The sequence below is a fragment of the Anguilla rostrata genome, chromosome 15 (genome assembly GCF_018555375.3).
Source record: "Anguilla rostrata isolate EN2019 chromosome 15, ASM1855537v3, whole genome shotgun sequence".
NCBI lineage: Eukaryota > Metazoa > Chordata > Actinopteri > Anguilliformes > Anguillidae > Anguilla > Anguilla rostrata.
This window is the reverse complement of record NC_057947.1, coordinates 1844374-1859177: the sequence shown is the minus strand read 5'-3', so window position 1 is coordinate 1859177 and position 14804 is coordinate 1844374. Positions and strand designations below refer to the sequence as shown.

General features: G+C 44.4%; 1 protein-coding gene and 1 long non-coding RNA gene across 2 annotated transcripts in view; both read right to left on the bottom strand.

Annotated features, from left to right (window-relative positions):
* LOC135240546 (uncharacterized) overlaps positions 1-14804 on the bottom strand; it is a 132769-nt gene that overhangs the window by 69849 nt on the left and 48116 nt on the right. The window lies entirely within an intron of this gene.
* The window catches only part of LOC135240538 (NACHT, LRR and PYD domains-containing protein 3-like), a 32629-nt gene continuing 26998 nt past the window's right edge, over positions 9174-14804 (bottom strand). Inside the window, exon 5 of the mRNA XM_064310133.1 lies at positions 9174-9366. Coding sequence (XP_064166203.1) covers positions 9189-9366 — 178 coding nt within the window. The 3' untranslated portion in view covers positions 9174-9188. The remainder of the gene's footprint in view (positions 9367-14804) is intronic.

Below are 14804 nucleotides of genomic sequence, written 5' to 3'. Positions count from 1 at the left end.
AGCAGTGCAGTACTGTATGACAGGGGAACATCTGCACATTGTGTTTATACATTAAAGTACAGGAATAAGCAGGGAACAGGCTGTACGTACCCAGCAGCGGTCTATATTGTGATTAAAGCTCAGACAACAGTGTATTTACATGCATACGTAACATGTTGCAGACAAAGATCACTCCATTTCAATAATGCATGTAAAACTCCAGGAGGCACTGTTGGACAAGTGACATCCATCCATCATCCATCGATTATCTATACCCGCTTATCCGGGACAGGGTCGCGAGGAGTGCTGGAGCCTATCCCAGTGTGCATTGGGCTGGACAGGCTACCAATCTATCGCAGGGCACACACACCATTCACTCACACTCTCATACCTATGGGCACTTTACTGTCTTCAATTAGCCTACCTGCATGTCTTTGGACTGTGGGAGGAAACCTGAGTACCCGGAGGAAACCCACGTGGACATGGGGAGAACATGCAAAAGAAAGGCCATTCTCCACACAGAAAGGCCCAGGCCGGATGTGGCAGGACTCGGTTTGCGGGAGAAATTCATGGCAATTAGAGGACCATGCCTACTGTTTAAGCAGACACACACCTGGATGATGTTACGAATCAATCCAGGAGTTAAAAGCGTGCTTCTTTCCACAGTAGGCATCTGAGACCGGGATGGTGAGAGAGAGAGCACGTACAGACCAGAGAAAAGGCTGAAAAGCGCTCTGTGGTGTGGGGATGGCTGGTTTAAGTAGCCACACCTGCCCTGGGTCAAGCTAATTAGACCTGGCCAATTGGATAATTGGTTAAGAATTAGATAATTGGCCAGGCTAATTGGACCCAGGAACAGGAGTGGCTGCACCTGTGCGTAGTGAGGTAATCACTGCGCACAGGTTAAATCTGCCATCCCCACCCACACCAGGGAGCTCTCTGTCATGACAGGGTTTTTACATCTGCTCATTTGGCGTTACCATCTTGCCAAACCCTTGTAAAATAAATCTGGACTGTTTGAACATCTTCTCCCTGTGTCTCTGTGCTGGAGGGCCCCAAGGAAAGCCACTTCGGTGGCCTGTGACAGGCGTGTTTGCCACACGCTCGTATAATTTCATTTATTTTGTCTTTGTTATTTTAGTTTATTGTTTTTGCCCTGATCCTGTGAGGGTGATGGGCAAAGGTTTTTCATTTGTGTTTGTTTGTGTTTGTGCTCTCTCTCGCTACCCCAATAAAACACTAGAGATATCCAAAATTTCTGCATCTCCCTGTGTCCAGCTCTTCTGTCCCTATCAGGGTAGTCACGGTGTATGATGCCGGATTTAAACCCACAGTGCCACCCTCAGACAAGTATTTTTCAGTCAATGCCCTTGTTAAAATGTTCAGCACTCTGAATATTGAACACAAGTGGTATTGCGTGCAAGAACCCCTCACTTAGCCTACATATAAAATGTATTTTACATGACTTAATTTAACAATTATTATTGAAAATTAAATTTATAAATTAAATCGACAAATTCTTTCTTAGGTCAGTTGACAGTAACCTGGTGGAATCAAGTGACAAGCCAGCATGGCTTGAGCATGTTTGCCCTGATTGGATGATGCCAAGTTGAGGTGTGGAAAGTTGGGGGGGGGGGCAGACTCATTTATGACAAGGACTGGTCCATCTAAAAGCTGACAGTGTACTTATTACATCTCATAAAAAACACGTTTTCAACGTACAAAAATGCCAAGTTACTCACACATACAAAACATACACTGTCTATAACTCATTCATTCCAACTGGAAAAATCTAGGCCTGCCATTAAAAGTATTGATATCAAAATGACGCCAAGTTACTGTACTACAAACAATATAGGCTATCTTGCCTCACCAAAATTAAATAAGCTGTATTTCAAAGCAATGCTACCCAATGTTTCCTCAATTGCTTCAAGTCACTTGGCCCTGTGTGTATATAAGCATGCAGTAGATGGACAGGCAAACATATGTGTGGATGGGTTTATGAGAGTCCAGATTGATAGGTGTCTATATGTCCAATTTGTATTGGTATGTATGTATTTAGCTGCTCAGCCTTTCTGTTGCGTGAATGATTGTATGTTTCTTGGTATAAATGTCTGTTCATAAATGTGAATGTAACATGCTGCGAGGGAAATGTCCCCATGGGGATAAAGAAGTTTTCTATGTATGTATGTACAATATGTATTTTACATGCAGTATTTATAGTTAGTAGCAAATATAGAAGAACTTGTATATTTAGTAAAATGAAGTTGACAAGCAAGTATAAACATATATTTTCTGGAGGAATAGGCTTCCTGTAGTTATTCACCAGCAGTTTTATACATGAATTTAAATGTGTTGCACAAGGCAATTAGAAATATTTCACACTTTGATCTCACACAAAGTTTGAATGACATTGTAAAATGGTAAGATTAAAAAACACAGGGCCAAGTGACTTGAAACAACTGAGGAAACATTGGGTAGCACTGCTTTGAAATACAGCTTATTTAATTTCGATGAGGCAAGAGCCTATATTGTTTGTAGTACAGTAACTTCGTGTCATTTTGATATCAATACTTTTAATGGCAGGCCTAGATTTTTCCAGTTGGAATGAACGAGTTATAGATGGTGTATGCCTTGTATGTGTGAGTAGCTTGGCATTTTTGTACGTTGAAAACGTGTTTTTTATGAGACATCATTTCTTTTTGCAAAACGTTTTGTTATGAGAAAGTGAGAAATGAGAAGCGACCCTTTAAGAAACAGGTGTGGATTATGGCTATCCTTGTGTGAATTTGTACAGTCTGATGAGCTTGTACCGTTTAGCAGTTTCGCTTTGCTATATATGTAAAACAGTGGCTGTGACAAAGGGTGCGGTGGCATAAGTGTAAACGCATCAGAAACGCAGCTGAAATATGGCCGGTGTATGTACTCACGGATTTGACGGCCATTCAACGAGCCTTGATTGACAAAATTATCAGCGAGCCTGTAGAATTAGAGCTCCCTAGGTCACAACTTGTGTGCCCTTCTGTCCTGCTCCGTTTTCTGTAATTTCGTGGAGATGCACTTTTAGTGTTTGTAAGGTTTATAAGGCATTTTGATAGGCTTATCTGCCTGTACGAGTCCTCTTCTCTGTTCTCCTAAGCTAGGTCAGTGACCTCAGTAGAACCCAAAGACTTTATAGTGGAGATTAGGAGAAGACGCATGTGTCCCAGCAAGCTTTGCATATGATAAAATAACAATAGTATGAGAGAAATGAGGAGAAATTATGAAATTGAGTAGTTGAAACTGTCAAGGATTCTGTATTTCTGCCGTTTGCAAATGACACACAATGCAAATCATGCAAACTATGCAGACTACACAGAAGTATAAAACAGTCCATAGAAGGACCATCACTGTAAACCATTGCAGGAGGACATGCAACACATACAGGAATGATAGATTTAATCATTAGGGCACACCAGTAGTACAAAGTAGCTTATTTACTGTCAGTATAATTACCATGCAGCACCCCTGTCCCTGTAGAAGGGGGCCTTCATTTTGTTAAATGTAAACTAGTGTGGATTGTGGGAGATGTTCTCTGGATAGCATTTAAGGGAAGCTCAAACAATTTACTTCATTATCCAAAGTCTTTACATAAAAAGCATTTTTGGTATGCTTCACAATTTCATTGTGTTCCTTTTCTTTATCTTAAAATCTCTTCAGGTGCATGTCCTTTCCTCTCTTATAGCATAGTGTCCAGTCCATCTTACCATGTCTTGTAAATAAAATGATTGCCTCTTAATACTGTTAAAGCTTTCTATTCATGGTTATTGGCAACTCTCATATTTTGACATATGATAAAGTACTCTTTCTCTTACAGTGCATCCAAAGTACGTGGCTTACTTACACACTGACTGAAGTGTGCATCTCTGCTTGAACAAATCACTGCATTGGTGCCATAAATAAACTTCTCTTCCATCATCTTGTGTTTGAAAGCCAACTCTAGGGAATGACATCCAGTCCAGACCTCCATAGAAGCATCCAAATGCACTAAGTCAGGCTTTGACAGACAGTAGCGCGTCCAATGCTAAAGGAAGCTACTGCCCTCCTGGAAGAGCACATAGAACACTGCAGCGCTACTATAGCCAAGGGCTACAGACAATAGCCAAGGGCTACAGACTCCAGTTCAGAGTGACCCCCCCATTTCAACAGAGTCATTTACTCTCAAACACAAGAGAGTGCTTCCATGTTCAAGAGGAATAAATTCCTTCCCTCTTACAAAAAGGGGCAATATGTGTGGTTCCCAGAGATCAAACCCAACATAGTTTTTATTTTCCTTTTTTTCAGCACCCAAAGAAGGACGGTTCTCAACTTCCTATCTTGGATCTCAGTGTTAAACAAACATTTGAGGCAATATAATTTCAAAATGTTAACATACAGCACTCTTTCACATTGGAAAATGTTGTGCAATTCTTTTAATCAATCGTTGGCACCCAAAAATTGATTAATAATGATTAACTGATTAGATTTAAATCTACTCCATGGTCTATAAAAAGAATGACTTAAAATATGCTTAACTTAATACTTAAGCATTTTTGTTAAGGAGTATGAGCATGTCTATGTGCTTTGGGGTCAGTCTGGAGAGCAGTCTGCTGAAGGTGAGACCAGCAGCTGAGAAGACGTGCTCAGATGGCACTGATGTTCCAGGAATGGACCAATAACGTTTCACTAATGCTGCCAGCAGAGGGAACCATGACTCTCTAATTAAAATTTTTTAGAAACGTCTCTTTGAAATCAAATCACCAACATTAAGTTATCCATTGAAATAGTGTATTGACATTTAAATGTTTAATCTATAGAAATTCATGAATCAATATTCTTATTAAGAATTAACAGTTAATTGATTAACTTAACATCACTACTTCACATCAGTAAATCTGAAAGATGCCTTCTTCCACGTAAGCATTTATCCCCCTCACACAAAATTCCTCCACTTTGCCCATCGCGGTGTTTGTTACAAATACACAGTTCCACCCTTCGGCCTTTCCCTGAGTCCACGGGTGTTCTGTATTTGTGTAGAGGCGGGTCTGGCTCCATTAAGACTAATGAAGCTCAGAATACTGACTTGTACAGACGATTGTCTGATTATTGCCAATTCAAAACCCAGAGTTGTGCAGGACACTCAGCGAGTTCTGACGCATCTGATGTCTCTTGGTTTCAGAGCAATCTCTCCCCATCCTGGAGTGTAACATTCTTGGGAGTGGATTTATACTCTGTATCCATGTGAGCTTGCTTATCAGCGGACTGCATTTTATCTCTCAGAGTATGTCTCTCTCAGTTCAAGCTCGGCTTGAGAGTACAGTATCACACATGCCTCAGACTACAGCCTCTCAGGTTTTGCCACTGGGGCTGTTAAGAATGAGGGGCTTTATGAGCTGGATTTCATCCCTCCACCTCAGCCCTGTGTGCGATCTCCATCACCGTCTCACAGTGAAACACAAGCACTCAGCAACTCTGCGTCACTGGGAAAACAGACTTTAACACTCAGGGAACCCCTCTCAAGATCGTTTTCATACAGAAAAAAAGGACAGACACATCCCTCTCTGGGGTGGGGGGTCTCAGGAGGGTTACTGTGATGTTCTGTGTAAGGACCCACACGCAGACCAGGGAAATCCAAAAAACATTGTCTTTATTCAGTCCGAGGTTCGAAGCCAGGTAATCAGAGAGAGGACGGTGCCGAATCAAGTTTCCAAAAGAATAGTGAAAAAACAGGCAAAAAATCAAAAACCAGGAGATCAGAATGGCGAAGGTACAAAGGGACAGGCAAAAGAGAAGTCAAGGCAAAGCGAAGGTCAAACCAGAAGCAAACAAAACCAAAAGGGGCAGGCAAACTCGAAGTCGTACAAAGGGGTGTCGCAGGAATCTCGATAGACAAAGGCTTACTAACAATCGGCACAATGAATTCGATCAACGTTCTGACACTGAACAGGTGGAAAAGACTGACATTTATACACTGGGGAAGATAACAATCAAGGAGGGGTTAAGTGAGTGAGGGAGGAGTAACAAACAACATCCAGGTGAAGAACATTAGGAAAACTAATTCAATGACAGGGGACTGACAAAACGCGGACTGGAATCACATAGACAACAATGATAATAGACGGCCTGGGTGAAGCAGGTGAAACACGTGCAGAGAGAGAGAGGTGCAGTCAGAGCAAGAGACAGGTGCAGGCAATTGCAGAACTCAGCGTTAGAGCAGGCTAGAAAGAAAAGGGGCGGAGCTACAGCGCAGCATGGAAAAGGGGAGACCGGTTAATGTATTAGTATAGTGATCTAAACTATCAAAAACCCAAAACTAGTGTGTGTTAGTCCATTAGTAATATTCACATGTTAGTATATTAGTGAGGTTAGTACTTTACAATCTATAAGTTAGTAGGGATTAGTAGAAATGAGTAAAACTAGAAATAAGCAGGAAGTAAGTAAAGCGAGACTGGAAAGAAGGGGGGAAACCACGAAAACCCGGAACCACCCGAATAGTGAAATCACACAAGTACAGGGGAGTGAAGCAGCTCAGGGAACACAGACACAGAGACAGTACTGGGGAGACAAGTGACTGGGAATACAGACTACAACAGTTACATGGTGAATCAATTGTCTTTTAGCTATTAACTATATGGACAGCTCTCAGATATTTTCTTCCCTGTCTGAGGGGTCATCATGTGCTCGTATGCTGCGATAATGACTGCGGTAGCCTATGTAAATCACCAAGGTGGCATGCGCTCCCTCCAGCTCCATGGTCTAGCCCACAGACTGCTGGTCTGGAGCAGCCGTCACTTTCTGTGGTTACGCGTGACCCATGTTGCTTTAGGCTTGCTCCTGTGGGGGTCTAGGCCAGGGTTGTCTGTGAAGCGTATTGTGACAATTGCTGTGAAATACGCCATACAATTAAAATTTGATTGATTGATGTTCCAGGAATTCTGAACACGAGCGCTGATCTGCTGTCAAGGAGAAACCCACTGAACGGGGAATGGTGTCTCCATCCCCAGATTGTGGAAATGTTACCGCAGTGATTATCCCTCTCCCTTATGTACAGTCATGCACGCTCCCGCTACGCACAGACCTCCTGTCTCAGGTGAACGGTGAAATACACCACCCCTGCCCTGAGCGAGTAGCTCTATGGGCTTGGCCCGTGAGAGGCATATCCTCAACGCATTAGGGCTTCCCCCTCGCGTGGCTGCAACCATCCAGAGCACGAGAGCGCCCTCTACCAGGTCACTTCATGACAATAAGTGTCAGGTGTTAGAAAGATGGTGTGCCACTCGTCAGTCAGTGCCTTACCAGAGCTCTGTTTCTGACGTGCTGTGCTTTTCACAGAACCTTATGGATAAAGAGACATCCTTTCCTACCATTAAGGTCTACCTGGCAGCTATCACTGCTTATCATGTTGGGTTGAAAGACCATGCAGTGGGGCAGCACCCCTTCATTCACAGGTTCATGAAGGGGGCTCACTGTTCTCTGTCTGTTGCTAAAAAGCTCATTTCCCCTTGGGATTTATCACTGGAGCTGGAGGCTCTGTCTCTAAGGCCATTTGAGCCTATACATGAGATAGATTTAAAATTGCTGTCTCTCCTGGCAGTGTTGCTGCTTGCACTAGCCTCAGCTAAGTGAGTCAGTGACCTCCATGTGCTCTCAGTGCATCTCTCGTGCACAATAATCTCCCCTAAAATGGCTTTTTCTTAAGCTCAATTCAGCCTTTATGCCTAAAAGCTTCCCTCCTTTCACATGTGAGATGTTGGAGCTTGCCGCTTTTCACCCACCACCTTTCTCCTCTGACGAGGAGCATAGGCTGCATATGCCATGTTCTCCGCATGTATATGACAAAGACTAAGGCTTTTAGAAAGAGCGACCAGGGCCTGGGTCTCTGCCTGCAAAGGAAAAGTATCTAAGCAGCGGCTGTCCCATTGGCTTGTGGAAGCGATTGTTATGGCATATGATTCAAAGAGGATAACACCCCCCTTGGGCCTGAGGGCTCATGCTACGAGTCGTATGGCTGCATTGTGGGCCCTATTCCATGGGGTCTCCTTACAGGAAATTTATTCAGCCGCAGCCTGGGTTTCTCCAGATGCTTTTGCTAGGTTCTACCTCCTGAACGTCACCAGGAGGCCGGTAGCCCACTCAGTTCTGGGGGTGAGATCTGTGTGAGGTGCACACATCTCCCCTCATCTGCTATGGGTTTTAGTATTTCACATTGTTCATAGCCCTGGCTATAGCTTTGGGCAGTGGGATGTCTTTAGTACTTCCCTACACGGGATGTGCCAGACACCACCCTCCCCTCAGGGGAGGAGGCATCCTTTGCTGGCCTGACAGTATCTCAGCTGTGAGCATAAGGCATTCTGGGAGTTGTCCATATCTCCCCATAGGTAGATCTCAAACACAAGATGATGAAAGAAAACTTTAGGTTACTGTTGTAACCCCGGTGGAGAAATCCACCAAGACTGCCCTGCTTGCCTCGCATGAGTAGTGAATATGAAGAGTAGTAGCACTGCAGTGTCCCATATGTTCTTCCAGGAGGGCAGCAGTCTTCTGTAGCATTGAATGCGCTACTGGCTGTCAGAGCCAGACTTGGTGAAATTGGATGACTGGATGTCATTCCCTATATGTGGATCTCTCCACTCTGTTTTAGAGAACCGGGATAGCGACAGTAACTTAAAGTTTTGGGGTAACACCCTTACTGAGGTACTCACTGGGCATATTGTTAGTTTCACTAGCAGGATATGCAGCTCATGTAGGATAGCTGCTAGGGTCAGTCAAATGTTACTTAATAGAATAATACAGAAGTCATGCCTTGTGATATTTATATAGTATCGCTACCCAAATGGGGTAAATCTTAATTAGCTTAATCCCAGGGGTTGGTTTTAGATTCCTGGATGAGCAGGACATTTACCTCCCAGGATTGAAGATCTTAATGTCAGAGAACACTTAGATGAATGCCTGGCAGCAGTAGCTAGTCTCTCTCCAGGATACAGGTTCAAGCTGCCCATCATTTCATAGCACACCTCAGTCAATAATCTTATATGCAAACACACATTCACACAAACATTCAGGTTACAGGCTCTGAAAATGAATGGAGTCAGGAAATTAGTCTTCCCTGTGATGAAAATTCAAACCCTTACATTTCCATAATCAGTAATTATATGGCCATTTAGTTAAAATCACACAGTACACAGCACTACTCACCCCAATCTCTGCAGTTTACAGTTTGGACTCATCAGTCCAGCACAGAGCAGCTCCACTCCTGAATCTCCCAGGTTATTGTAGCTGAGGTCCAGATCTCTCAGGGGTGAGTTTGATGACTGGAGAGCTGAGGCCACAATATCACAGGACCTCCGTGTGAGGTTGCAGCTGTTCAGTCTGCAAAGAAGAGTTTATACATTCAACTCAGGAATTACTGGCACTCTTTATGAAAATTAGCAAAAAATATTGTGTAAGACAATCAATATACCCAATGATGCAAATTGTCTGCTCAAACATTTGGAGAAACTACTTACTTTCAGTATAATAAAAATATTCTTTAAAAAAAACTTTTGAGTAATAGCGGTTTTCTCAAAAGCATGGAGGTCAAAATTGTTGGCACCCCTAAACAATATTTAAAATAAAACTAAACAAAGTGGCATCTGAAGAAATTTTTTATTTTATTTGATCTCCAGAACCGCCCCCAGAAACTGTATAGCTGCCTTTCACCATTCCTTATATCACTGGCGTATAAATATGCGGTTGCACACATACAAAATCCCGTTGTAATCTATGACCATGGGGAAAACCAAAGAGCTTTCAACTCAGAAGAGACAGATGGTTGTTGACACAAATCTGGTTTGTGTGCAGTCGGTTCCTCATGCTAGGCATCTGAGACCGGGATGGTGAGAGAGAGAGCACGTACAGACCAGAGAAAACGCTGAAAAGCGCTCGTATAATTTCATTTATTTTGTCTTTGTTATTTTAGTTTATTGTTTTTGCCCAGATCCTGTGAGGGTGATGGGCAAAGGTTTTTCATTTGTGTTTGTTTGTGTTTGTGCTCTCTCTCGCTACCCCAATAAAATGCTAGAGATATCCAAAATTTCTGCATCTCCCTGTGTCCAGCTCTTCTGTCCCTATCAGGGTAGTCACGGTGTGTGATGCCGGATTTAAACCCAGAACCTTCTTGCTGTGGCATAACTGCCGATCCCGATGTCGTCAAAAAAGTGAAATAATGGCCGATATATCGGCCAAATCGATATATATTGGTCTGGCTCTAGTATGTATTATGCCCGCTGCCGTCCTGCTTGTGCGTTGTGTGTTTCCGGCTTTGTTTCTGCCTGTGTTTCTGTTTGTGTTTCTGCCTGCATTCCTGCTTGTGTGTATTCTGTCCTGCTCGTATTCTGTCCTGCCTGTGTTCCGCCCTGCCTGTGTTCGGTTTTGTTTTTTTTTCAGTTCTTAAGAATCTTTTTGTGTTTATGGTTTTGCCCCTTGTGGCCTTTTGTTTGTTCCCTGTTTGTTATTTAGTAAAGTATTTGTTTGAATTTCCCTTTTGGAGTCTCCCATGTTTTTTTACTCTGCGCCTGGGTCCAACCCCCCGAATCCCTGACAGAAGGAACCAGCCAGCACTGGACCCAGCAGAGTTTTTTCCCCCCCTTTTTCCTCCCTGTGTTTTTTTTTTTTTTTTTGTTCAGTATTCCACCAGTGTGGAGCAAGCTGGTGGTCTTGGGTAAGCCCTCCGGGACCAGCCCTGCCGTAGGACAGGCTCCCCTGTCCAGGTAGGAGGCAGGGTTAAGACTGTGGACATATGCCAGGGGTCGTATACAGTGGCGGAGTACGCGACCGAGTTTCGCGCTCTGTGCCAGCTTTTCTGGGACCGCTTAAAGGACTCCCTCCATGGTGGGCTGGTCTACTCTGAGCTTATTGGGTCATCTGACCTTGAAGCCCTCGTAGCATCAGCCCTCCCGTGGGAGAATTATCTCCGGGGGTGCGCAGAGATGCCCCCACTGGCTAAGGAGCCCTTGCCGCCCGAGGGGCCGCCGCCTTCTCCGCCCAGTCTCCCGCAGGGGCCGCCTCCGCCTGCTCCGCCCAGCTCCCAGGAAGGGCCTGCTGCTTCGCCCAGCTACCAGGAAGGGCCTGCTGCTTCGCCCAGCTCCCAGGAGGGGCCTGCTGCTTCGCCCAGCTCCCCGGAGGGTCTGCCTGTTGTCCCGCAGGGGCCGCCTGCTCTCCCCGTTGTCCCGCGGGGGCCACCTGCCTCGCCCCCTAGTGTTCTCTCGCCCCCTAGTGTTGCCTCGCCCCCTAGTGTTCTCTTGCCCCCTAGTGCTCCTGAGCCATCGCTGCCCCGGCCCAGGGCCCAGAGACCTCGGCCATCCAGCCACCCTGGAGCTTTCCCGCAGCTATGCCCTGGAGGGTCTTTCCCTTTGGGGATGGGGCCAGTCCGTTCCCCTAACTGTTAACATTTGCTTTCACCCGTTGAAATTCTTACAGGTTGACCCATGAGGACTCCTGGTGATTAGTGTATTGGTGGGGAATTGCATGTAATGAGTGACCGTTTAGGTGAATATTTCAGGCTTTTGTCCTAAGTGTGTTTCACAGGATCACAGAACTGGACCTGACCCGGCTGAGGACAAAGAAGAAACATGCCTGGTTGAACCTGGAGACAAGGTCCTGGTGAAAACACATCAGAAGACATTTGATCCAAATTTGGTCTGGACCACACATGCTCACGATTCCATCAGCTGCTTCCAGTGACCGGAACTCCGGTGTGGTTTCACATTAAATGGTTAAGGAAATACAAGGGTGAGACCCAACATGGGGCACAATAATCCCCATCTACCCTTATAGCCCCTGGGGGCTATCTCTCTGCGTGTCTCTACCCACACGTGTCTCCACTCACACGTTTCCACAGTACAGGAATGTGCACCAACCCTGCAGGCTGCAGTTGGATCCAGGATGGCCTCACAGCTATTATTTTTGTCATTATGTTATAATGTTGAACATTTTTTTCATGGTATTGTAATGTTGTATACAGTCTGATATGGGTTGATGGTTGATACAGGAACAGGTTCGGAGAAGGCAATTAAAGTATTGGAAAAGTTTTATATTAATTAGGATAATGCTGCAGGACTGGAGGAAGATAGTTTTCCCACTCGGAAGGCCACATACAGATACACCCTTCAGCTAAGAGGTGAGGCACATGCAGCCCTCCAGAGAAGCCTGGCACATGCCCTAAATTGTATAGTGGACCTAAATTTTGAATTCCTCTGAAATAGAGCCTCTGCCTGCCCTAGTGGCTGTATCAATCAGACACTCTCACATAATCATTAATCACTGGTGTAAAACGCTTCAGGTTAGCTTAAGTTTCTTTGTAACAAAATTATATATATTAGATATAATTAGGAAACATAGGGATAGTGCATGATGGGAGAGAGCCACTGGGTCCACAGCAAATAAAATCAGTAATTGAGATTAGGCTGATTCCTGTTAGCAACAGGCACAATATTGGTGACAAAAGGAGGACTACTTTCAAACCAAACTACTCTTTGCGCAATGCCTAACACTTCCAACTGCACTAATCCAACTGACACTTTGACCACTATCAGCTCTGTTCTAGTCACTCCTGATGTCACCACTAACATCTCTGTTCAGCACTTGATAGCTGGGTGTTGAACCCTAATATCACAATGCAGCTAAAAGGCAACAACTGTGACCCAATGGCTAATTACTGTCCCTTGGGTGTGGGGTTGTTTGTATGTATTGTATGGGTAATTTTCTCCCAACGTGTGCGTATTTAACATTTCAATTTTTCCTGGTAATTAGCATATACCTCAAACTAAGGACCGTTCAGAAGAATGTATGGCACGCTGACGTTAGAAAACGTGAATCATTCTGTAATCGTGAGGAATTGATTTTCCCACCAGAACTGTACACAGGCCAACCCGAGGAGGATGGGTTCCCCCCGCTGAGCCTTGGTTCCTCTGAAGGTTTCTCCCCTTAACTCTAGGAGAGTTTTTCCTTGCCACTGTCGTCACGTGATTGGTTGCTGGGAATATGGCGTTTGACGCCAGATTTCCAAATACAAAATGGGGGACTAATAGGTTCCCAGTTTTATTTACTAGCATTTATATATTATATGTAGTGTATTGTGTTTCCGTTTCTGCCATTACTGTGTCTGTAGTTTGCATGCCACTGTGTCTAGCACCTCTGTAGTGTGTCTCAGTATAACACCTCTAGCGTCTGCAGCAAGGATGTCACATACCTTTGCTAAATGGCTGTGAGGGTCCCCAGGAAGGGACAGGACCATTTGTCTCCGGCCCGCCACTTAACTCAATCTTTTGATGTGTATGACCACGGACTGCATATCAAGACACCACACAGCGTGATCGGCAGAGACTTGCTTGGTGCACTACCCGAATGTTCCAAGTTTGTCTCTCCCTTGCACATTGTAATAAACATCAAATTCTCTGAGGAGACGTTGTCAGCGTGTTCTTCATCGTCCTGCATTTTACTCCACGGAGAAGGGCAAAATAATCCTAACACTTTGCATTTGCGAATGGTTTTGCAACTTTAGCACGTAAACCTAAATGAGATATTCCATAATGCCGTACGTCGTAGGGTTATATCAAATATTTTCTTGGCCTCCGCCCCACTCAAAATGAACAGATTTATTATTTAAAAAAGCAGAACGAGAAAAGTGATTCTTCATTAGCTGATGGCGAGGGAGTTAGAAACAGGGCCCAGGAGAAAGAGCAACATGAGAAAAGAATGGGGGAAAATGCCGATTGGTTTGGCGGAGAAGCCCAAGACACCGATGCTGCACCAGCAAAGAAAAAGGTGCGGTCAATTCAGGACGAACACCGAAAATTTCAGAATACATGGACTGATGAGTTTTTCTTTGTGCAATAAGAATCCACTCCATTCTGCCTAATTTGCCAGAAGACCAGTGACAACTGTAAACCGTCTAACCTTTAACGCCACTTTAGTGCTTTTCACGATAAGTACAACATGTTGTACCCACCAGGTAGCAACCTGAGGACTAATAAAATTAAACAGTTGACATAGACTCTGACTGAGCTGCAAAAAATGATGGTGAGATCAGTCTCTGTTGCCGAGAAATCGACAGAGGCCACTTACGAGATCGCATGGATTTTAGCTAGGCATAAAAAGGCTTTCATGGACGCTGAAATTGTTAAACAATGCTTTTTGACCTCAGCTGAGATAATGTACCGTAACTTCACCAATAAGGACGCAATAATAAAGCAAATACATGCACTGCAGCTTACAGATTCGAAATTAATGAAGAGGATCGAGTTTATTGGGAAAGATATCCAGGAACAGCTAATTGCAGATCTTGCAGCGGCACCATGTTACAGCATTGCACTCGATGAGAGCACGGATATAAGCGACATGGCGCAATTGTGTGTGTGGGTTCGCTGTATTCAAAAGAGGAGCTGTTATGTCTGTTATACCACTTCATGGACAGACCAGAGTGGAAGACGTTATTCAAGCACTCATGAACTTTTTTTGCAGAGAAACAAATCGACTGGTCGAAGCTTGTGTCAGTGTGCACCGACGGAGCTCCAAGCATGAGAGGGAAGGAGAAGTGACTTATCGGACTGATGGAAAAAGAAGACAGCATTCCCAAGATTGTCTCATTTCACTGTATAATTCATCAGGAGGCACTGGTGTCAAAACTTAAAAACCATGGGATCTGGTGATGCACAACGAAGTGAGATGGCTATCGCGTGGCCAGGTGCTTGAACGATTCTGTACTCAACTTCCTCACATCCGTGATTTTCCTGCAAGCAAGGGGAGGGCTGAGCCAAAGTTTGAGGACC